General features: G+C 45.2%; 1 protein-coding gene across 1 annotated transcript; it reads left to right on the forward strand.

The window, feature by feature from the left end:
- The first annotated feature begins 9,399 nt into the window (after window positions 1-9,399).
- LOC146809416 (G1/S-specific cyclin-D1-like) lies at window positions 9,400-20,922 on the forward strand. Its single transcript, XM_085616255.1, has 5 exons — window positions 9,400-9,688; window positions 12,445-12,660; window positions 13,736-13,895; window positions 15,492-15,640; window positions 18,065-20,922. Exons 1-5 carry the CDS (start codon window positions 9,485-9,487, stop codon window positions 18,212-18,214), a joined length of 879 nt encoding a protein of 292 aa, XP_085472381.1. The 5' UTR covers window positions 9,400-9,484; the 3' UTR covers window positions 18,215-20,922.
- Window positions 20,923-25,213: the final 4,291 nt, after the last annotated feature.

The raw sequence follows: 25,213 nt of genomic DNA on the forward strand, positions 1-25,213 counted from the left end.
TTATTGTCAGTTCTATTTTCTTGTTTATGGGGCCTGGGTTTGTCTGCTTGAGCCCCATTCCCGAGCTGGGCTGGTCTTCGGCACACGTTGGTGGTTACAAGCAGCCCCTGTGGCTTTAAACCTGGGCCGTAAAACGGACAACTACTCCAAGTGATTGTACGGGCAGAATTTTGCTATGTGATCCCTGCATATATTTCTAAGACAAAAGGGCCAATATTTCAGTTTCTGAGAAAAGAGTAATCAGGCAGCAATATAATATTATATCAATAAATCACCCGAAAAGCAGCTTTTGGGGCTTATGCTGGGCCTCATTTTATTCTTGTGAAATATGTTTCTCATACATCTATATTGTCTAAGTGCAAGGGGAGCAATGTGTGAGTGTTCAGGGTGTGCGAGGTGTGAGTGTGTGTGGGGTGCGAGGTATGTATGCAAGTTCAGGGTGAGCGGTCGGTTAGTGGTTTGTGAATGAAGGGTGAGAGATGTCTGAGCATGTGAGTGCAGAGGAAGAGCTGTGTAAATGGGGTGTGACAACAGTGAGTGGTGTGCAGAATGAGTGGTGTTCATGGGAGCTGTGCATGAGGGTCAGAAAAGCAATGTTGTTGAGTGGTGTGTAAGTTGAAGAGTGAGCTGTGTGAGTGTGTGCAGGGTGCAGTGTGAGCAGTGAGTGAATGCTGTGTGAGTGGTGACGGAATGCTGGGTGAGATGTGTTAGTGCAAGGTGAGATGTGTGTAAGCAGTTTGTCACTGCAGGGCGAGTGTCCAGCATAAGTGGTGCCTCAGTGCAGGGTGAACAGTGTGTGCAGGGTGTGTGAAGGATGTAAGATGAAAGGTATTTGAATGCAGGTTGAGTGGTCAACATCAGTGGTGAGTGAGTGGAAGGTGAGAGGTATGTGAGGAGTGTGGGTGCAGGGTGTGCATGTAGGGTAACAGGTGTGTCAGTGCTGAGTGAAAGGTGTGTGAGTGTAGGGTTAGTAGTGTGTGCGGTGTATGGGTGTCCAGGTTGAGCAGTGTGTGAGTAGAAGGTGAGCAGTGTTTGTAGCATTAGCAGTTGTGTGGGCAGGATGAGTTGTTTGTTAATGTATGGTGTGAGGCTTAGGAGCGTGCAGGATGAGGTGAGTGTGTGATATGTCAGTGGTTATGTTATGTCATGTGTATTTTAGAGCACACAATTCACCCAGGAGAGTATCCTGGCCCTGAGAAGTAGGAGCTGAGCAAGCAGTGTCTGGGGCTTAGGTGAACAGCCATATCTACCTGCCAATCTCAAGTACTGAGGAGGTGGTTCTATAGCATAGAGGCAGGTCGATCCAAGCTTTGGGAGCAAGGTAGGAGCATGCACAACCGCCGGCTCTGGTTCTGCATATGTGGGGGGGGGGGGGGGGGGGTGAGCATGAGCAGAGTTGTCTGGTGGGTGTGTGGAAGTTGAAGTGGCTGTTAAGGGAGGTGAGACCAAGGTTGTACATGGCACTGTATGTGTGAGTGAAGCGTTTTAAGAGTGCACGTTTGTGAACAAGAAGCCAGTTGAGGTCTTTGATGTGCTGTGTGATGGGAGTGTGGGGGCGAAGCCTTAAATTGAGTTAAGCCAATGAGCTTTCTATGCTCTGTAGTCTTCTGGTCAGTTAGGCGGAGATGCTGATGTAGAGAGCATTGCCGTAATCCTGCTTACTGGTGAAGAATGCGGGCCCCGGGGGAAGCAAGGTCGGCAGACCAGTCTTCCCCCGGGGTATTCGCGCGAGACCACGGGACAGAGTGGGGTTAGTTAGTGGGAGGGGGTGGAAACTAGGTAGGCATAAAAGGGGGCAGGGGAGGAAGCTCTTCCTCTTCCTGCCTCCCGGCGCCGTCAGGATAGGGATTCTGAAAATTTGACCACCCGCCCACCTTACTTGTTTCAGGAGTGGGAAAGGGGGTAATCGTTACAGCGTGCCAGTTTAGGACGGGTTGAGGTAGCGTGTGGCGGTATTTGGGAGGGGGGGGGAGTCCATGACGGGCATACTCACCCTTCCGGGGAGAGGGATACAGGTGCAAGGTAGGGGTACGTCATGCAGGAGTGCGATGGCTGGTGATGCTGGAAGAGGTTGGAAAGAGAAGTGACGAAGCGAATGGGATAAGTGAGGAGGTCGATGGGTGATGTGGGTGTGAGTAGTTGGAGTGTGGGAGTGAATGGAGGAATGGATGACAGGATGTTGGGGGGGATTGTTTGGAGTTGTTGATGTTGTTGTTATATTTGGTGTCAACCCTGTCCTAATAAATGGCCTTTTACGCTAGCCAGTTGGTGTGGAGTGGTTATTGCGCGATGCCTGGGTGCCGTTCTGCGAGTGTTGAGCAAAAGCCATTTGAAGATTTATTTGAGGCCCACATCAAAGACCTCCACTGGTTTGACTGCTCACAAACGCAAACTACTCAAGCTCCGCACTTTTGTTTTAATGATATGTGAGCAGGGTCAGATTGGGAAGGCGGGCATTGCCGATGTGCCGGCACCCAAGTGTCACTTGTTGGGCCGTTTTTTTTAAGCGCTCTGTCACATGGCCCATAGAGCCTTGCTATCTTCACCAGCCACCAAGCCAGGCTGCTGTATTGTAAGGCAGGCTGACTGTCAGGGCAGGAACTTGTATCACTGGGTTTGCTGTTGTAGACTTCAGCTAAGCCCCTGTGGGGCTGCACAGACACCCAAAAGCAGTGTTCCTTCTCCACTGCCGCGCTGTCAAACAGAGGCGGGGGCGGGAAAAGTAAAGCAGCCTCGCTGGGGGGTTCAGGGCCAGGTGATATGGCTGTTGTGTCATCTTCAGTTCAGCCACCATTGTCCCCCTCACCCTCCCCCCACCCCACCTCCGAGGCCGGCCCAGAAGCTTTGCTTTTTGCTTCCTTACACCTCTGCCAGGCTATAGCCCTGAGGCTATAGTGGGATGGGTAGGGGTGAGTGAGAAGCTGCCTCCTTGGGTTTCAGTTGTTGCTCTGGCTATAGGGTCATTCTCACCTCACACTATAGGGTTCAACCCAGCCCAAAAGCACTGCCTTACCCCTGGCACCTCCCCCACTGGGCCATCAGATCCTATTCAGGTGTTGGTGGACAGGGAGGGATAGATTATGCAGTGCCTTGCTGGGCGCCAGGTGTTGTCACCTCAGCCCCAGTGTTCTGGGCTGAGTGTAACGGGGGAGGGGGGGTGTAGGGTGCGCCTGTGTGTTTGCATAGGCCCAGCTGTGAGGCTACCTTGACTAGAGGAGCCAACTTTGGAACTTGGGAACTATGTTGGAGTCCCAGTGTTAGCTCAACATCCTGTGATTCTGGGCCTATAGCTTAATCTACTGAGGCTGAAAAACAAAAACACATTTGATCTCCTTTAACACAACTGGTGCTCATGTAAATAAATCCAATACCCTTGGAACCAGGTTCACAGTAAATGAAACTATAAAAACAAGCATTGGAAATGCAACAGGTCTCGTCTTTGGTTAAGTTAAAGCCATTTGCTTTGCTAATGGTATTGTATAGCAAAGCAAATGGCTTTAACTTAATAAAAGGCGAGACCTACTGCATTTTTAATGATTGTTTAAATATAGTGGCGCATGTCTTCAGTTGCACATCGCACTGCCGTCTAAACTTGCCCGTCAAATATCTTTTCAAAACATTGAGCGGGGAATGTGTAAGACATAAATAACTCTCCTGCAGGAGTGACACACGGGTGGTGAAGCTGAATTGGACTGGAATCCAGGGAAAATAAATGCATATAATAGCGCTGTCACATGGTACTGCAACTCAAAGTCTATTTGGAAAATCAAAAATACAGCAACTCTGCGGTGTTAGGCGGCTACAGATTCAATGCTGACTCTCAATCTTTGTGTGGAAATGAATGCCCAGTGCACAGTCCATGAAACCTGCAGCTGCCGGTGTGCTCTCTAAATATCACAAACAGGGGTTTAAGTGGAATGAACAAACGGGGGGGGGGTCTCTCAAAGGGTCGTGGCCGATGCAATTACGGGAGTGGCTTAAAACGCCTAATCTTAAAATCTGTGCATAGCACAGTGAGCGGCCGACTGGTATTTCGCTGTTTCTGTCATTGCACACAGATATATAATACAACAAATAACATTACACCTACAACAAGCCAAGACTATTGGCTTTGTCTGTGGTTGTTAGTGGCGTAAGGTAAATAAGCAACAACTATGGCTTTGATGGGAGCTGAGGGCACAAACTGGCAGTTGAAACCACCCTCACCCCTCTCCAAGTGACAGACAAGCAGAGGCAGGCGGGGGGGTTAAGAGAGAGAGACAGAGACTTTGCAATCCGTGGGACTTGGGCGCTGCTGTCGTGTGCATCTCCGTTTTTTTAATTAACTCCAGACAATGCAATAAAAGGTCTGAAACCCCCACAGAGTTTCGATGTTGGGCGAAATAAGACGGCGACTAAGAATGCCTGGCGCGTGTTATTTTCAGGGTGCCCGCACGAGAGCGCATCACCTCAGACGCTTTGTTTACAGGTGAGCGCGCTCAAATTCACATCAAATTAGTTAGAATGATGGATTTAATCCCGCGAGCGAAAGGAGGAGTAAAAAAGAGAGGACGTGAAATACAAATTGCCCCGTATTGTGCATTACTGAATGGGCATTTTAAGTGCGTCAAAGTAACTTATTTTTTCAAATGCATTGAAAATTATTCTGATACACGGCGCATGCAAAAAGAAAAGAACAGAAGGATGCGATGTTTTTATTTACAGACACAGTCTCCAGTGAGGTTGTGGTGTTGCTTACGTTCTGTAACAATGTTTTTGTGACAGGGAGGGCGCTGATGCTGGCGCTGCTCGAGGCTCTGTCTCCTGCGCCGGCTTCCTTCAACTTTGGGTCCGTCGCGCGCGCACTGTTTAAAGTGAAAGCACGCCGGAGCTAGAGTTGAAGGAAGCCGGCGTGAACAAGATGGCGGCGAACTGTCCACAGTCCGTAGGGGCACGCGCATGCTGTCTGCATTGGACAGATGGCGAGAGCAGCCATCTTTGTCCATGCAGGCACGTGCAGAGGACGTGAAATACAAATTGCCCCGTATTGTGCATCACTGAATGGGCATTTTAAGTGCGTCAAAGTAACTTATTTTTTCAAATGCATTGAAAATTATTCGGATACACGGCGCGTGCAAAAACAAAAGAACAGAAGGATGCAATGTTTTTATTTACAGACACAGTCTCCAGTGAGGTTGTGGTGTTGCTTACGTTCTGTAACAACGTTTTTGTGACAGGAAGGGCGCTGATGCTGGCACTGCTCGAGGCTCTGTCTCCTGCGCCGGCTTCCTTCAACTCTGGGTCCGTCGCGCGCGCACTGTGTAAAGTGAAAGCACTCCGGAGCCAGAGTTGAAGGAAGCCGGCGTGAACAAGATGGCGGCGGACTGTCCACAGTCCGTAGGGGCACGCGCATGCTGTCTGCATTGGACAGATGGCGAGAGCAGCCATCTTTGTCCATGCAGGCGCGTGTATGCAAGCCCTCGGCAGAATCGATTACAAAAGGTCTCTCTGACGAGAGCAACGCATGTGCTGCTCTTCGCCAGGCGAGACGTAAAAAACATTTAAAAAAGGACTGCCCATTGTTCATGTTTTAAAATTCTGCAAAAGCATGGTAATTAAAGATGAATCTTTATATATAATAAAAACCTCAATTCTTTTTAACATGGCTTTTCTGCCTTTGTTAATTTGACGATCGGTCACGGATCATTAAGGCAGCTTTAGAAATCAATATAGAGTGCATTTGCCTTACGTTTACTATTTAAAAAACACACTGATTCGGGGGGAAAATATTGGATTCAGGTGATTTTTGTCATTTCCATACAGGCCAGGGTAATAAAATAACCATCAGATCAGGTGGCCCTTGGACCATTATATTTCACCTTGCCCGCCTTGCCAAAACTCAGTGCTTCTAGTTTTTACCCATGTTACTGGCTCTATAAGCTATAAAATGTTAAAATTACCAAACATTTACATAAACCTATGCCCAAAGCGACTAATCTATTGGTGTCACTTGTTTGTTTTAAGAGTGCCCAAGCCTAACTGTGTTCCCAATCCGACCCTGTATGTGAGTGCATAGTGAGAGGTGGGTGAGCTGTGCCAGAGTGCAGAGTGAACAGAGGGTGGGTGCAGGGTGGGTGGTGTAATAGTGTAGGTACGTGATATGTGACTACATGATGAGTGCATGTGTGGTGGTTGAGAGGTGTATGAGTGGAGCAGTGTCAGATTGGGAAGATGCGCATTGGGCGATGGGCCGGTGCTTCAGAGGAAACTGTGGGCCGGTGTTTTTGAGCCCCTGTAAACTAGCCCAAGAGACCTACTGTCTTCCTGCCTCGAGGGGCCTGCCTGGCAAGCAGCAGTGTCATCCCATGCCAGACCATGACTGTCAGGTAATGGGAGCAATCGGGGGAGGAGGGGTATGAATATGTATGGACCTCCATGGGGGGCAGCACGGAGAGGTAATTTTGTGGACGTTGTGCCATTCTCACCTCAGGCTATGGTGGGCTGCGAGGGGGAAAGAGAAGCGGCCTCCCTAGCGGCCAGGTGTTGTCACCTCAGCCCCAGTGGCTTTGAGGCCTTCTTGGGGCTGCGGGGCTTAAATGATTTGATATGGTATTAAGGTAAATCCTGAAGCACTGCACAAAACGTGTCCCTAGAAAAGTACAGAAAGCACTTAGTGGAACAGTGTCAGTGCTGTAAATGAACATTTACAACAAGAGTTAAATGGACAGTGCAGTACAGGAAGATATCAGCGAGATGTAAAGCAAGTGCACACATGTGTCAAAACCAGATGGACCCCATATTGTAGGTATCTGAGTAAAGCTGAATTAAGCAGAGAATTATATCATAATCTGAGTGTCATCTGTAAACTGTGAGCTCATGTAAAACAAGCTTTGTAGATCTAATTATCAGAGGCTCCTATGCTGTCAGACAGAAATTGAAAAGTGGGGTACAGGGTTTTTTTCTTTTATTATTATAATTTTTTTAGGATTGCCAGTCTCAAGAATGTTCAGGCATGAATCTTAACTGAGAGTGTTGATGTGTATCCAGGTTTCTCATTTTTTTTTGTCACAACGCACATTTGTGGCTACATTAAGGCACTAAGAATGCCAAGAGGTGGCGCTGTATAAAACGAATACATAACACATCACGCCTTTGCCTAATACAGAGGACATCGGGTCACAGTGGCAGTCTTCCCACAGCACATTTTCAGATTCTGTTCTCTGCAGCCTTGAGTGGTCCAGGGATTTTGCTAAACCAAAAAAATTAGTTCCCCAGCAGTACTCACTTATAGCGCTTATACCGCTGGGGAAACTTGAGAGATAGTTGTGAGTGGACTTCTTTCCACTGTTTGAGAATAACACTATTAATGAGTTTTTGTACACTTTCAAGCCCAAAGCCGCAACTGAAACTTTAGAAAAAAAACTCTCTCCACCTTGGAACATGTTGAAAATTTGGAAAATAAGAAAAAAGGGCAAACGATACGGAGGGAGCAGCAAGTAGGGGAAGTTGGAGGGGGGAGAAATAGTATCTCAATCAGTTGTAAGCAGAGGATGGCTTCAATCTTGAATCCATCTGTGCTTGGTCCCTGCTCCATAGAAATGACCGGAAATGATGCTTGGTCTGGTTTGGCCAATTAGGCAGTCTGTAAAGAAGAGTGACAGCAAGCGCACCAATAGTAAGCAATGCCTGGGCTCCAAGCATTTTTTGTAAACAATAGCTAGGGCATGCTCTTGCAGGCTCTACCCTAAAAATTAATTTAATATTGTATAATGTAACTGGTGTTTATGTAAATTGCTCCAATACCTTCATGCCAGGTTCACACTAAATAAAACTACAATACAATAATAACACAAAATAACCAGCCACATTCTGCAAAGCTGGACAATGATAATTAAAGAGAACTCTTTATTTTAAAAAAAGTCCCTATTCCATTTTAACATATTTTTTTTGTTTTAACTATCAGTCACAGGGCATTAAGGCAGCTTTAGAACACATTTTAAGAGGGCTTTCGCCTTACATTTATTACATAAAGTACCTACATCTCAGATGAAAATACACCGGCTTTGGGTGGTTTTCCTCCATTTGGTACAGTCCAAGTGGCAACCCTAGCCAGATCAAGTGTTGTGGCCCTAGGCTATTTTATTTTTCCTCACCTGCATGCAATGCTTCTATTTATGCCAATGTCACTGGCTCTAGAAGATTTAAAATATTGATTTAACCAAACATTTCTTAAAAATAAAAAAAGTCTAGTGAGACCAACCAGATTGTGATCCATGAAATGCACGATCCGGGACTGTTGGCCACTTTTTAGGTAGAGCCTGGGCAGAGCATGCACTGCTCTGCGAGGCATGCTGTATTGGAGTATAGACTTGAAGCCCCGCCCACTCTCCGCCCATATTTGTCATTGGCTTGTGTTATTGTCCTTCAAAAAACAAACAAGAGAGCTAGGACAGTATACGGGTCGTCCTTGTCCCAATCTAGTAATCAAATAATCAATGGAGACGGGCCACTAAAGAGTGACTAGTTTACCATGTAGTGTCTGACACAACAGGAATTGTTTAAAAGAACCTGCACACACCAACCTAGTAGGTGTCATGCTTCATCATTGGGTTCCCAGTTGGGCAGCCGAATGCCACCCAACTGTGCTACGACACCTGATTACAGTGGAGCTGGTTTTTGTTTTTTTGTGTGATGATATGGTGCAAGTGGTGATGTTTAAAAATACTTCTAGGAAACTCACTATACAATAGTTTATTCCCAGTGGTCCAGGGTATGGTTAAAAAATGAGATGGATAATATTCTAGGCAGGTTATTTTAAACACATAAATAAAAGGCATTGTCATTAACAATGCTAATAGCTCAAAACCTCACAACTCCGAGACCTATTGCATTGCAAATGCTTGTTTTGGGAGTGCCGTCTGAATTGTGATCTCAATCTGATCCTGGAGTGTTGGGTTCATTATTTGAGACTGCAGGGTAAGTGGTGTATCTGTATACGTGCAGAGTGAGGGGTGCGCCCGTATGAATTCAGGGTGAGCGTCATACTTTCGTGAGCCCAGGATGCTCTCCCGGGTGATAGTGCGCTGCGCTCTAGAAATCTGCATACAATAACATGCCAATGCTTGTCTAAATCATGCAACTGTTTTTCTCACTTCTACGTTCACATGGAACCATTGAGCTTTGAGGGGACAGAAAAGCACGTGTTGTGGAACATTAGTAATCGCCAAAACAATAACAAAATCCCCAAAGAGTCATCGGTTACTGCAACAGGTTGGTGGGAGGGGATCTTAGTCCCCTGACACTTCCTGAGTCCAGCCTGATTGGCTTTCTGTGCCTCAGTAGTGATCCAATGAGGAGCGCGGGGGAGGAGTCCAAGCCCCAGACTTGACTCTGATGGTATATGAGTGGCAGGCTGGGTTTAAAGGGACAATCTGGCAGTGACATACACGCGGGAAACAACACTACCAGCTTAAAGAGCTCAGCACACTCTGACTGGCAGCTGAAGATGAATCTAGACGGACAGCTTGTGTGCTGGGAGGCGTGGCCGGTGCCCAGGGCCAACCCCGACCCTGTGCTGCTCGAGAGCCGAGTGCTCTCCGAGCTGCTAGCAGCGGAGGAGAGGTACCTGCCCTCTCCCTCCTACTTCCAGCGCGTGCAGAAGGAGGTGCGTCCGCCCATGCGCAGAGTTCTCGCCAATTGGATGCTTGAGGTAAGGACAGCCCCCAATATATTAACTACTTCCTACCTGGTCATAGGTTGCTACAGAGCTTCTTTGATAATGATATCCAGACGTGGGCGCTAGAAAAACAAGAGCCTCTAAGTGATATATGTCTTTCTAGTTATTAGATGTGTTATTCACTTAAGACCGAATAACCCCTTCAGTGTCTTGTACTTCAGCCTATAGTGCCTGACTGTACATCTAATCTTTCACCTCATGGCCATAACAATATATGGCCCAAGTTTAGCCGCACAGTCAACAATGCTTTGTATAAATAACTCCAATTAAGCCTGACGTTACAGATCATAACCTGTACTGCCACCCAGCTTTTTGCACAGCCTTAGTCAAGTATACCCTAAATTGTATCTCTATCCCACCTGTATACTATACCCTACACGAGTACCCTCACTCAAACCCCAGACTGACACTTGTCAACGTCAATTATGCCCGTACCCTTTCACTGCAAACCTGACCTTGGTTCTCTTCGTGTATACCTCATAATCCGATCTGTACCCTAACTTTACACTCACTGCATTCATTCAATTGCACCCAAAACCCTCCAAAGCGTAAACACGTCCGTACCCACCCACACCGTACATGACCTCGAGTGATGGATTCGTTTTCAACTGTAATGTGTATATATCGTTATTTATTTTTAGATTTGAACGGCAAATGTGACGCTTTGGAGGTTTTCTTTGTCTCAAATTTTAGTGCGTCCCGTGAGATAAAAATTGTGATAAAAGAGGGCGTTTATTGCCCACAAAAGGTATGTCCTTCCTTAGGCATGTGGTGTAATTCTCCTATTGCACGTGCGGCACAGACAGAGCAGTATAAGTTTGGTAATGGCTTTAAAGAGCTGCCCGTGCAGAGGGCACACCCAGATGTCAATGAATTGGCCGTAAGGAAGGCAATCGGCGACTTCCCTTCGTTCACTGACTGCTGAAACCCCCATTTCTGGCTGACACTTTGACATCTTCTTTCTGTGAATCTGGCTTTTGTTGAGATGGTAATTCGAGTTTATCCCCGGTCCCGTTTCCAAGGGTTTCCTAAAAGTCAAGCAGGGGCTCGTTGTAGTGCTGTCTCAGAGGCGCCTCTCTTTCAAAAGACGTGCAGAGGAATGTCCTTGTGATGGAGTGCGGTGCTGTGGGTGGAGGGGGTGCGGTGCTGTGGGTGGAGGGAGTGCGGTGCTGTGGGTGGAGGGGGTGCGGTGCTGTAGTTGGAGGGAGTGCGGTGCTGTGGGTAGAGGGAGTGCGGTGCTGTGGGTAGAGGGAGTGCGGTGCTGTGGGTGGGGGAGTGCGGTGCTGTGGGTGGAGGGGGTGCGGTGCTGTGGGTTGAGGAGGTGCAGTGCTGTGGGTGGAGGGGGTGCGGTGCTGTATGTGGAGGGGGTGCGGTGCTGTATGTGGAGGGGGTGCGGTGCTGTGGGTGGAGGGGGTGCAGTGCTGTGGGTGGAGGGAGTGCGGTGCTGTGGGTGGAGGGGGTGTGGTGCTGTGGGTGGAGGGGGTGCGGTGCTGTGGGTGGAGGGAGTGTGGTGCTGTGGGTGGAGGGGGTGCGGTGCTGTGGGTGAAGAGGGTGCGGTGCTGTGGGTGGACGGGGTGCGGTGCTGTGGGTGGCGGGCGGATGCTCTTTTGAAAGTGGAAATGCTCACCATCATACAGTACGTTCCTTTTTAGGTCGAGGGACCGTCTGGTCTGCCGAAGGCAGAACCGGAAGTCCGGAGATCTTATGATGCTTAGAGTGGCTATTTAGCCCGCCTCTCTTTTTGGCTCTCCTCCATTGGCTGGCTTCCTAAACGGAGGCCAGCCATTGGAGGAGAGAGCCGTCCCTCCAAATAGGCTCCGTCTTTTTCAGATTCGGGGGCGTGTTCCGTGCTCTTCTTTCCACTTTTTAGCCACGCCCTTTTTAGGTCTCGGCTCGAAGGCTGCGCTTGTGCAGTCTCGCTCCGAGATTTAATGTTTTGGAGAAGAGGGGCTTGAACCCGCCCCTCTTCTCTCCTCTTCTCCATTGGCTGGCCTCTTAAATGCTATGGGCACTAACATGGAGTACCCCTGACAGTCGACGACCCCCAACCTGCTCCTCAGGGAATCTCCGCATATCTTTGTAGTGATTCAGTACTTCTTAATGCTCTAAGGCACCTACTCTAATGCTCAGGGTATCTCTGCTGATCTGTGCACACAGAAGATAGTACTGTGAAGGCCAGTCCGCCTGCGGTTATAAAGTTGAGATCAAAGGCTGCAGGAAACAAAGACTTCTTCCCTCAAGAGTGGGCCCTCAATGCCTGACCCCGCCCTGGGTGTGCTCCAGATCATGTCGACTGGCCTCTTTCAACAGTAGACGGTAGACCTTCAGGTTAAAACACATCCTGGGTATCCTGCAGGTCAGGGGAGAATGGCCTCTCTCGTTAACACAGGACTAAAGTGTGCTATCAACTCTGTGGGTCCTTCTGATCGTATCAAATTGGGATTTACCATTGCACCTCTAGATCACTCTCGGGAGTCTCTTGCCTTAATGAAAGAGCTTCACTGTTACTGACCCTGTATTCCCTCTGGTTCAATCAAAAGGCCTTTAACCCAAACAACATCCTTTCAGTAGATGGGCAGCCCTGTGTCTCCTGACTCAGGACACACAGGCCCTTTCCTTCATAGGGCATCAGTTTGTGATTCTCTCTGTGTCTGCTTCTTGTAAGGTTGAATGACCTTTCTACTTCACAAGCTTTCAGCTTCTCACCCATCCTGTATTTATTTCAATAGGTGTGTGAAGAGGAGAACTGTGAGGAGGATGTTTTCCCGCTAGCCATGAACTGCCTGGACCGGTTTCTGTCCCTCCTGTCAGTGGAGAAGAGACAGTTGCAGCTGCTGGGATCCACCTGCCTGCTCCTGGCCTCCAAGATGAAGGAAACAAGTCCCATCACCATGGAGAAGCTGTGCCTCTACTCAGACTACTCCTTCACTGAGCCTGAGCTTAAGGTAAGCGACCTCTCCTCCACGTGCCTACATGGGGCTATGTATTGACTTGCCATGAATCCAAATATTCTGTAGCAAACTGCGATAGATCCTGCCACTGTCCCATGGTTCGTTCTTGGGCATCAGGTCTGGTGAGGTCTGAGTTTCCATCTTTTAAATGAACAGTCATCAAAGGAAACAACCATAGGTGTCCAACCTAGCTACCAGAAAGCCAAATCCGCTCCAGATTTTCTGGATAAAATAAAGTTAAATATAATTAATCAAGTTGGAGTAAATATATACTTTAAATGCTTATTCTGAGAACTTGGCAGGGACCCAACCACCCTGAGAATACGTTGAGTGCTGCTGAAGTAAACCAAGAGAACCAAAAGCTTTTCCTCCCTCTTGTCACCTCAGCAGCCTGGGGTTGTCTCTCCTACTGGTGCCACCATCTGTCACTTTGTAGAGACAGGAGTGACCCTCTTTAGTCTTTGGCCATTGGGTGCGCATACATCAGGCTCTCCGTCATCTTTACAAAGCCTTTATTGTAGGGTTTACATGGGTTCACTCATCTGTCTGGCTTCAGCTAGGGCCAGTCCTCTTTGAGCCTCATCTGGGGATCTCTTCTCATATCGTGCCTCTCAGCGTTAGGAAAAGTCCCCGAATGTCCATATTCAGAGGGAGCAAAACTTTGGTTCCCTTGAGCCTCCCTGCTCCAGTGAATGAATCTTGATAGTTTGTCATTGTCCTGCTGTGAGGCTGTGAGGCTGTTCGTCTCAAAGATATCACTTGTTGAACTTTTTCTCTGGGATGGCGACTTATTGTGGTTGAAACTAATTTTCTGATTAAAGGTTGAGTAATGCCTAGAACTAAGAGTTGTTAAATGTAAGGTCATATATAGATGACAATGCTGGGGGTCTGCTTTTAATCACATTTTGTGTTAGGCTTGCAGTCAGAATACGTACATGGTACATTTTCCAAGGAAGCAAGCACACTGGCCTCTCTGAGTATGACAGGACCACAATACTTTTAATGAGAGAGTACCAGCACCCCCCAGCTGGGAAGTGCCTTATTCACACTTGTTCTTTCTCCTCTACAGGCCATGGAACTTCTGGTACTGAACAAGCTCAAGTGGGATATCGCAGCGGTGACTCCCCGGGACTTCCTCCCACACTTCCTGGAACCACTCTGTATTGCTGATGCCAAGAAACATCTGGTGCAGAAGCACACAGAGACCTTCATTGCTCTCTGCGCCAACGGTGAGTATGGGTGGAACAGCAGTGCTCTCAGGTGGCCATTTCAAGTGGTTTCAAGTCAAGAATTGAACTTAATGCCTATGCATTCTTTGAACTTATCAAACATGTTGACATTTATAAGCTGGTCTTCAAATCCAAAGCTGCGATAGGGCTGTGAAAGAACTGCTCAGTTCTGAGTAACAGAGGTCTCTAAGTGTGGCCATGTGACTGATTATCCAATTCTACACCAACGATTACATAGGGAGAGGTAGAAGAGGCACATGGTCTTAACAAGCCGCTCATTGTACCTCAATGGACTCCTAAATTGGTGGAGGCATGTCTCTCAATGTAGCCTACAGATTTTCAGTGATGATGTTTCTCCCCACCAACAGAGTAGTAATATAACGGAAACAGTTACTTACATGCTTACAGAATGCTGGACGAAGAGACCTGAATTCAGTCAATTCACCAATAGTCATCTAGCGTAAACATTGTTTGAGTTAATCTCATGGATGGACAGGATAGCCCCCATACAACTAATAGAAATACACATGTGACACTAACATCTCATTCTCTGAAGAATATATAGATTAACTAAAAAACATGTCAGAACTACAAGTCAAAAACAAATCTGGTCCGATTAGCACAAATGCACTTCAGACATTGCAATGGTCAAAGAAAATTAATATTCAAAACCTGTTACATATGTTTTTAAGTATGCTTGACTGTTCTTTTAACTCACACTTCCACATGTTTCCAGTCTACCTTTTTTATATAATTTTGAATTTTATATTGTTTTTACCTGGGCATATTCATAAGGCATTGATGACACGATTACAAAAGAATTATATTTGTATGTAATCTGTTGGGAGTTGTAAAGCAAAATTAATTTTCTAACCATGGGAGTTCTATTGCCTTGTCAATTGCTGATACTCTATATTGGATGGCAAGTTATTCAATAAAATAAAAAATAAAAACAATAGACAAAATATGAAAGAAGTGGACAGTTTGCACTTGACCCAGATTCTGTTCAAGTTGGGTTTTAAAACGTCCATTATAGGTGGCAATGCATTTCAATGGAGAACTGAGCACAACTCTCCTTATGCTTAATGCATTTCAATGGGGGGTTGGAGTAAGGCCCTTTCCGTGCTGAAAGCATTTTAGTGGAAATTTTGAGCAGGCCCTTGATTGTGCCCAATGCAGTCCAATAGGAGTTGGAGGAGGGTATTTCTGTACCGAGTGCATTTTAGCAAAGAGCCGCAGGTGTCCACTCACTGTGTCCAATACATCTGAATTTGGGAATTGAACCAGATGCCGGTTTGTGTCTTCTGCATGTCAGCAGGGAGCATGGTTGGAAAGCGGGAGGTTGGGACTGTTCCATTTCAATGGAGAGTGGAGCAGGAGGCCTGTATCTGTCTGTCCTCATTGAAAAGGGCAAGAGACGAGGCTGCTCCAAGTACCCACTGAAATGCATTGGTTCTTGGCCAAGATATGTAAATGAGGAGCCAGTGCAAGGTATTGGTTGATCTTTCTCGTGTTGGTAGATCCAAATGTGCCCTTAGACAGCACACACAGTGCCCACATATCTTTCTCATGCTGGATATCTTCTTTGACTTTCAGACTGTAACTTCATCGCCTTCCCTTCGTCCATGATTGCGGCGGCCAGCGTTGCCGCTTCCGTGGCAGGGCTGCGGGTGGGGAACCTGGAAGACCCCACCTTCCACTTGGTCATCACAGAACACCTCGCAAGCGCTATCCGGTGTGATCTGGTAAGAGGCTCATGTTAAAATACCCTCACATTGCTACAGGTACATTCCTTTAGATGCCACCAGGCAAACACTATGCTGCAGAACTGCCCTCTGAGGCGGCTTGCAGAACTTTAAAGCTCACTGCCCAAAGTACGTAGCTTTTAATACAGATAAGAGATATAAACACGTGGCCAGCTAAAAGGAACAAGGACACATTTCATTTCAGCATCGCCTTTGGAACGGACAGTGAAACATTCTCTTCATTTGCACTGCAGACCATACACTGATCTGCGTATTGTATAAAAATACGAACGCATATTTTTAACAACTTTTTCATTGTTTTACTAAATTACTTTATGGGTATGAAAGTAGTTTGTAGTATTACATGTAATGTATTATATGTAAACTTGATAGCACAGCGTTGCATTTGTTCACACTTTGTCCTTTGTGAACTATATAATGCTGTTCCTTCTATCGATGTTCATGTTTTTGCTGAAAACTGTTTCACTGCTAAATATTTTAGACACCCACTTTTTTTGGCATCCTCTAGGTAAACACATATTTTTTTTCCTAATTAGACCTCTTCTGATTTCTTCTTCCCCTCTGTGATCTGCCTCGACCTTTTAACCCAGGGGCAGCACCCTGCCTACTTATGGAAAATTCTGACCCTTAAACCCAGAGTTTTTCGAAAATAAATTGAGTTTATCCTCAAGATGTAGGTTCACGCTTTGCTCAACCAATACGTTTGTTTGTTATCAAAACATTATTTTTAAGAGGGACAGCATTATTGTTGCCCTTTTTCCTGCTGAATAACCATATACCCCCCCCCCCCACACACACACATAATGATCTTAATCTTTTTTACTTCTTTAAAACGTTACTACAGGAGCCATGGAGGAAAATGTATTTTTCCTAACGAAACTATTTTTCCCGCGTTTCCTATTGCACCTGTAGTTGAAGCACTACAGAGAATATATAGGCACACAGTTCATTAATAAATGACAAAAATATAAGTAAACTCACAACAGTGAAGCAGCAGAAACAACTTTATATAATGCATGTATTTGGAATACAAGTAATCGGACCATAGAAATTATGTTTACATTTTTTAGCAAGGGCAATGTTTCAAAATATTAATATGTTCTTACTTTCAAACGACAATGTCTGCCAGATTCACGAATCAAAAAGCCTTTCCTTTTAGTTGTTTGCACTTGTAAGAAATGTTCTTATTCTTACTTAAAGTGTTCTTCAATTTTGGGAACAGCCTTCAATACCTGAAACAACAAATGACACCAGAAATGGACTGAAAATGCAGTGGCGTAGTTAAATGTTGTATTTCTTTTACTTTCCATTAACTTGAAAATTGAAAATTTACACATTTGCCACTGGAATGGATTACCAGTCTGTACTTCTTATACTATTTTGACATCACTTCCTGTTTCAAGGTAGTACACAAAATGAAGCAAGTAATATAAAATGTTACAAAACTGTTACAAAAAGATAGATTTATATTGTTGTACAATAAAATAGAAATTAAAACCTTAACAGCCACAATACAATTTTAAAATTGAGTGAAAGTGCACTTTGCAAACCTGCCTTTGGTTACCTGCATCTATGAGAGTAACGTCTGTGCAGCAACACCCTCTTCTAGTACAGCTGTGTCTCAGTCACTGCACTTGATTATTTATAGGTCGTTTCACATAGTGATCTGAAAGAACACTCTGATTGGCTCTAATAAGAGTTCCACTTGGACCTCAAAAAGCGACTGATTATTTAAAGTGGCCTAATCGGATTAAATGGAGGGGAATGAGATCTGAACTCCCACTGAGAGCCGCCTCGCGACAACCAAGACATAAAAAGATGCAGGGAAGATCGGAAGATCTAAAGATCCTCCCACTTACAAAATACTGATGCCGGGATAATGCACACTGTAGGAAAGTAGGATCTGCTTTCATGGTTACGCCCACTTTTTGCATGACATCAGTGTGTTTTTGAATTTAGTCTGCTGGCATCCTGCTAATCAGGACCTCAGCAACTGTGCTCTCTCCCCTAAATTGGCTCTGGTAAGTACTTTGGCACATCCACTGGTATACCCTTGTAAGTCCCTAGTATATGGCACTGAGGTACCCCTCCTACACACACCCTCCAAACCTCTTAAAACATTTACTTGGAGCAGGGGATAGCCAAAGACACTTCTTATCTCACACCCCACAAAGGACTTCTGTCAGAAAATCCAACAACTGGCAGTCTGACCGAAGACTCCTTGTTGAAGTGGCAAGAGACCCACTGTCAACTATGAACTACACAAATACTCAGCAACATAACACCATATAACATAGTAGAACACAAAAGGGTATCCTCCAAGAAATGTGTCAAAAAGCATACCATGACACTGGAAACCATTACATTACTATAATCTAATATTTGACTTTGTGCCCAAAACAGGATGTCCTGAGAGCATGTCAAGAGCAGCTGGAAAATTCCCTGCAGTCTACCATCCAGCAAGCCCAAAGAAGCCAAGAGCCTCTTGCCAAATCTGTGGAGGAGGTGGAGAGGTCCAGTACTCCCACAGATGTGCTAGACATCGACCTCTGAGCAACAACTCACAGCCCGACTGTGGTGAAGCATTTTATAATGAACTCAGAACATCTGGCAGCTGTTGTCCGGTGGCTAATACATCTTTCTGCCCACTTTAATATTTGGTTTGAAGATTGGCCTGCTGAAGAGGTGAACATGTAGCTCGGTGGACCCTGAGAAATTGTTTTTAACTTGCATCCTCAAGACAGTTGACTGTGGTAAGCAGTCTTTCATTTCAGCAAGCACCAATTTCATTACCAGAATGAAGTCTGAACTGTTGGTTTATGTCACCCGAACAATGTTTTGAAATTATTGATTTTCATCTTGCAACCAAGGTGAAATTGTTAGTGTAACCACTAAGCAAAGGCTGAAACAATATGGTGAACTGGGGTTGTGAGATGTAATTTCTAGAACCAGTACCACACTGAGTAGTTTGCTCTCTGCGTCCAACTTGGCTGAATGAATGGATGAAACAATTTATAGAGCACACAGCTACTCCGCAGAGTGTTCTGGCGTTACCATGCTAAGGTCTATTTACCAATAGTCCACTGCAGATTTCAAGCTGCCAAGTCCACCCTATTGCGGCCTCTAAAGTACCACCATTTCAAAAGGAGAGAGGTGTGACTAAATTCCAAGCTAGATGCTTCTCGGTCTGGCCTGCATTGTGTCACTAGGGGCACAGGTGAGCTGTTTGAGTCAGTCCAACTGAAAGGCAGCCTGTGTAGATCTGCACGCCTCATGAAACAATGCACTATTGTGGAAGAATCAGACTGGGCTACCATCTTTGGGAGTGTCAGACTACCTGAGCACATACTTACAAAGCCTCTATGGGCTCACATACACATTCATCTCTTTAGCTATACTGACAGATCAATTTTGAGACACCCCAAAGCTTAGTAGAATGTCTGCTTTCCTTGGATAGCCCTTTCTAATGGACAGATTTCCACTGGTGGGAAAGCCCCGACACTGGACAATACCTATTGGCTTTATTATTCAGTTTAATGTATTAATTTGCGTTGAGTAAATTCCCTTCTCATGCCTACCCGGTAAGGCCAATTCAGAAATCAAGCATACACACGAAAAGGGAAAAAAACACTGGACCGTTCTAGGTCTGTGACTTGCTAATAGATTTCTCTACATACAATGCTAATCAGAGGACACAAACCCTCAATGAGCCACAACGAACGACTTCCACTGCTGACTCTGATCTCGAACTATGACCAGTATCCTGCTAAGATGTCTGATGGTAGTTCAGTTCTTTTGTGATAGGCCATACCTTTTGTATGCTAAGGACTATAAAAGGGAGTCTTTTTTTCCTTAAAGTATGTACTGCCTTCAAAGGTGAGCCTGGAACGCGCATATGGGGATACGGCACTCCCTCCTCGCATATCAGGTAGATCACTGCTTAGTACCCTCATTGAAAAGGCAAAAAAGTGTGGAACGATAGTATGAGTGCGGCCAGGCCAGGGTGGAACTCGCGCCCTTGCTTCCTCCTTCACACACTTGCTGTCTCACACTTCTGAAGCACTTCTTTCTTGCATCAATGCAGCACTTGCACACTAGTGCATATTAAGGCCTAGCTAAGAATGACACAGGCCTGGAAAAGGAGACAACATCTTAGCCCTCGCTGGTCTACTCCAGCGACTGCTTGTAGGTGCTTTCCTACATTCACATTAGGAAGTTAATGCACCTTAAAAAGTGTTAGGCTAAATCTGCAGTAGCAAACAGTAGCAAACATATTCCATTGCCAAGTTTGTAAGGGCAGAATGGATCTTTATGGATTCCACACTATTCCAGTTGGGGTAAAAAGAAGATGAGTCAAAAAGGCAAGGTGTACGGTTTGCACGTCGCTCAACAGGAGAGCGACACTGTAGTCCTACAATGTGCAGGATGGTGATATAATTCAGAATACTAGCATTGGGCACTTACTGTCCTACCCTCAGGACTGAATCACTTGGAGAGTCTTGATTCCGAGGCTCACTCAACCCTTGTTAGGACCCCGCATTGGCCCCACCTCCTTCATTCATCTACCAGGGGGTGGGAGATGCGAGTGACAATATGTCATAGGGGGAGATAGGATCCCCCCAATACAGAGGTTTTCTTCTACAAAGAATTGCAATCCTTTACTTTGGCTCCATTGCTTCAAATGAAGTAAGCCACGAGCCAAGCTCCCAGAATGCTTTAGTTGATTAGGACATCTCTGCTCTGGAACATGGCGCTGTCTTGCCATCAGAGAAGTTACCTTTGTTACGCAGGCAAGGTCACTTTGGCTGGCCTCCAGCTAACAGATGACAGCAAAAATGGCCTCAAAATGTCCTTCTTTAAGGAGCCGGACAAGGTTTCTTAAAAATACTACTTTATCTCAGCTCGTTATTTATTTTTATTTTGTTCTTTTGTTAAATTATTACTTTATCATAATTGATATTTATATTAGTTAATATTATGACGTCATACTTTTTTTTCTTGCATATAATGCTTTTGGAGAAACGGTCTCCGAGGCATGTGCAATATAATTTATAGTTAATTTATTGCCACATCACATCCAAACGAGCCCCTCCAATGCCACTTTTAATTGCTGGTTTTAAATAAACGAATATAATAAATATAAAGGTATGGTTATTTAAAGCACAAGGATGTTTTTCCTACCAAGCACTTTACTGTATGTGTATTCCATTTGTGATGTAAGAGTAGGACTGTGTATTAATCTGAATAAACATTTTGTGATTAAGCTGTTGTGTCTTGTGGTGCTGTTGGGGGGCAGAATGGAAAAAAGAGCAAGCAGTTTACGACTACAGGTACCTTGTGTCGAGTGCACCAGCAGAACCTTAATTGAACCAGCGTGAGGTGCCATCACAAAGAAACCTTAACAATAATTTGAGTCTCAGCTTAAGACTGTATTCTACAAAAGCAGCTTTATTTATTTTGCAGTTTTATGTAGCGTGAACTTGGCCCAAGGACATTGGAGCGCTTTACATGAGCACCAGGTCTATTAAAAAAACAATCTGACTTTGTATAGGAATGGGGAGATTAAGTGATTTCCGAGAAGCACGAGACGTTGAGCCGGCGCCGAGACTCGAACCTTGGCCCAGATGTATCAAACAGTTTTACCCGTTCTGTGTCTATGAGAACATGTCTTCATACATCTGGCCCCTGGTTCCCTGCTTCTAAAGTCGGCCTCTCTGGCTGTAAGGACAAATGCTCTCCCATATCGTTCTGAATGAAGTCTGCCTTATAAGGCTATAGCTGCTGAGTTCCAGCCTCACACAGCAATGGACTTTAACACAGCTTCACTCTTAAGCTGAGGTTGCAGGGGGTTTAGGCGGTAGGGGTCTCACCCCCGTTTCACTTCAGTGCTTCCATTCTGAACAGCTGACTCTTACTTCTATGAAGAAGTTTAATGCAAAGCCAGTCTAAATTGTCTTAGTACCTTTATCCACTGAATTGCTAGCCCCTTCATCACTTTCTATTCACTAAAAGTATCCATCCCAAATTTGTGTCCTTTTTTTCTAACATCCTGGGGATTCCAAATGTATCCAAGGGCTTTAGATGTCTCTAGAGGGGATCCAGAAAATAGCCAAAATATTGCTATATTTTGGGTTGGTTTTTTTGGGAGGGAAAAATGGGGAAAAAGTGCTCTGCAAAAAAGTGTATGGCTTTTTCTTCTATAAAATGATGTTTGCTGTGTTAGGATTCGCCCTGGGCAGGTAACTCCGCTCCACCAGTGGAGTTTGCGGAGATTTGCTGACTCTGCGCTCCATTGCGAACACAGAGGTAGGCAAAACTCCACCTCCGTGGCGGGGCGCAGTTAGCCGCTCCCTCCCCCCTCCCAAATTATTTAAAAATGAAAAAAGAAGGCACTTACCTGCGTGTCTGCCGCCTCCCCTGCATGGCCACTCTCCTTCCTGCTACTCGTGTCATTCTTCAATAAAAAGCCCTACGTTGTACGTCTTGCGCGTGCAGAATGAAAGCCACCGGCTCAAATTAAGCACTGTCCAGAGACAACAACTTAGCTGTACCTTAAAATGATTTTCCATTGTGTTCTGACTAAACAGTATTTCATATGGAAAAGTACAAAGCATGAAAATATGTTATGAAGGGAACCTATGTATTTCCGAAAAGTTCACAAGTTGCTGAATTTAGAAACAACAGTTATTTTTACACCTCTGAATTTGTGATTGCCTATAATGTCATGATTCAGAAGGCCTTCTGCACGATTTCTTCTTCTGCGCACACTGGCTGACATTTGGAAGCCACTAATGCAGAAAAACTCAATATGCAATACCAAATGTTCTACTATTCTGCGTTCCTAAGTCTCCTAAAAGGGTGCTCCACTTGTATGGCTGGGCCTAGGTCCTGCGCCAGGAAAGCTCTCAAAACGCATCATAGACAAATCAAAGTATTCCACTCAAACTAATCTTTTTAGGTCAAAGCCTTCCAGACAGTGCAGCTGTCTACTTTGCTTACAACCTCTTGTGAGCATTCTGAAAGCTTACATGGGAATGCACTCTGCCTATTGCTTACCATTGGCTTTGTAGTTTGTAACTCACAGTTGCTTGCTTTCTATTTGCTGACTTTATTTGTTTTAGGCTGTCCCCCTTGAGTTGGTCCCTTGATGGAGCACCGATTGTTTACTGTATCCTTTTGTATGCACGCTTTCTGTAAACAGGCCTTTATATCTTGTTCTTATCTTGTCATATTTGCTGTGCATTCAAAGACAGAGGTCAAATATAAGGCTCTGTCTTTGGAGGGAGATTGGTGTTTACTTTTCTTTCTCTGACTTCAAAGTGATGGAATTATTTATGTGACAATCTTGCTGTGAAATGAAAGGCTTTTTTCTGGCACACAACAAAAATGAGCTGTGCTGATATTTCATAATATATCAGAAATAGGAAAGGACAAATTAAGCACTTTTTTGCAGTTAAGGATAACTGGTGGAAACAAATATTTGAATACGATCGAAGCACAAACATGTGAATACAGTCGAAGAACATCAAACCATTAGGTGATGACTTTTCCGCACATCATTTGTGTGCAGTACAACTGTATGTCTGTGCAAATGTAATGGTCATTTTATTTGAAAAAGTGTTGTCTGTAATGGCAGTATGCTGCCACACCACGCATACTCCACACTTTGCTACTCCTCTCTACAACTCTCTGCTAACTCAATACTTCTCCACTGTACGCCATGCTACTTCTCTCTACGACATGCCTCTCCATTCTAGACCACTGCACAACATGCCCCTCCACTCAACAACATACCACTCTAATCTACGCCACTCCACTCTAATATTCTACACCTCTCCACACCAATTACCCTGCTCCACTCCAATCTACCCCACTCCAGTGGACCCCAATCTACCCCAATCCACTGCACCCCACTCGAATCTACCCCACACTACACCAGTCCACTCCAATCTTCACCAATCTATCACACTCTACTCCTACCCACTCCAACCTACCACAATCTACCCCTTTCCAATCTACCTTACTCCACTCCAATCCGATTCCCTCAAATCCAACACACTACACTTCAATCTATCCCACTGTACACCAATATACCCCAATCCACCGACTCCACTCCAAACTACCCCACTCCACCCGAGTCTATCTCAATCAACCCAACTCCACTCCACTCCAGTGTAACCCACTTCATTCAGTCTACCCCACTCCACCTAACTCCACTCTACCTCAATGTACCACACTCTACTCCAATTTTCCCCAATCTACCCCACTCTACTCCGGTGTATCACAATCAAACCCATTCCAATCTACACCACTCCTCGCCAATCTGCTCCACTCCACTCAACCCCAATCCACTCCACGCCAATCTACCCCAATCCACGCCAATCTACCCCACTCCAATCAACCCCAATCCACTCCACTCCAATCTACCCCACTCCAATCTACCCCACTCCAATCTACCCCACCCCACTCCAACCTACTCCAATCCACCTGAATGCACTTCACTCTCCTCCAATGTACCCCACCCCAATCTCCAATACTCTACAATCTACCACAACGTACCCCTCTCCAATCTACCACAATCTACCCTATTCCAATCTACACCACTACACCCCAATCTACCACAGTCTACCTCACTGCAATCCCACAATGTTACCACTGCAGGCAACTCAGGGGTCAGCACGTGGCATGAAACAGTATAGAAACATGCCATTTGTAAAAAGCAAAAACTTTTATAGAATGCAGGACGACCAATTATGAAATGTTGAGACACATTACAAACAACCCCCAACCTGATCATTCAGACAAAGTAATTCACAGTATCCACTATCCATGTGTCGCATGGGGGCATGAAACAGTAGTCAAGTCAGTCAAGAATAACTTTATTTCGGTTCAAAGAACCATAAAAGTTTCACAGTATTGAGATTTTTATAATTCATAAAACTTCAACAAAGAAAAATTAAAAACATATTTCCCTCCTTATAAAAGACAGCAAGATTAACTATATAATTCCCTGGCAATCTTATGCAAATTTCACTCATATCGCTTTCTAATCACGATGGAGCCCCTTATATGTCAGTGGCGGCCAATGAGTGCAAATAGTTAAAACCATCACTATATGAACATGGACGCACGAGCCTCAATAATGGAAGCAGAAATCTAGTTCTCACTGACTTATGTAATGTGCAAAATAATATAAAGTGCATCATGCTTTGTCTAGAAGAATTATCACAGGGGCAAGACGTAAGCTTGTCCGTCCATCCTCCTTGATGAGGGAACGCTAACAAAAAGTGCACAGTGAATAGCTGAAATCTGGTAAAGTAGAATCTGGTCTGGGGATTTGTAGAAATGTGAAATAAAATTGTGGAGGGGCAGAAGGCAAGTGAAAAGCTGTTCCTCTCTGAAGAGCTCTAATGAGAGCAAAACACATGTCAGAGGTTGCTTTTATTCATTTCAGGATGGCTAGGTTGGTATTTTACCAATTCAAAGCTATAATACCGTGCCTGGAGTGGTAAAAGGCTTTTGTTATTTTACAACTCGACATGGACAGCACTG

This window comes from Triturus cristatus, chromosome 7 (assembly GCF_964204655.1).
Source record: "Triturus cristatus chromosome 7, aTriCri1.1, whole genome shotgun sequence".
NCBI lineage: Eukaryota > Metazoa > Chordata > Amphibia > Caudata > Salamandridae > Triturus > Triturus cristatus.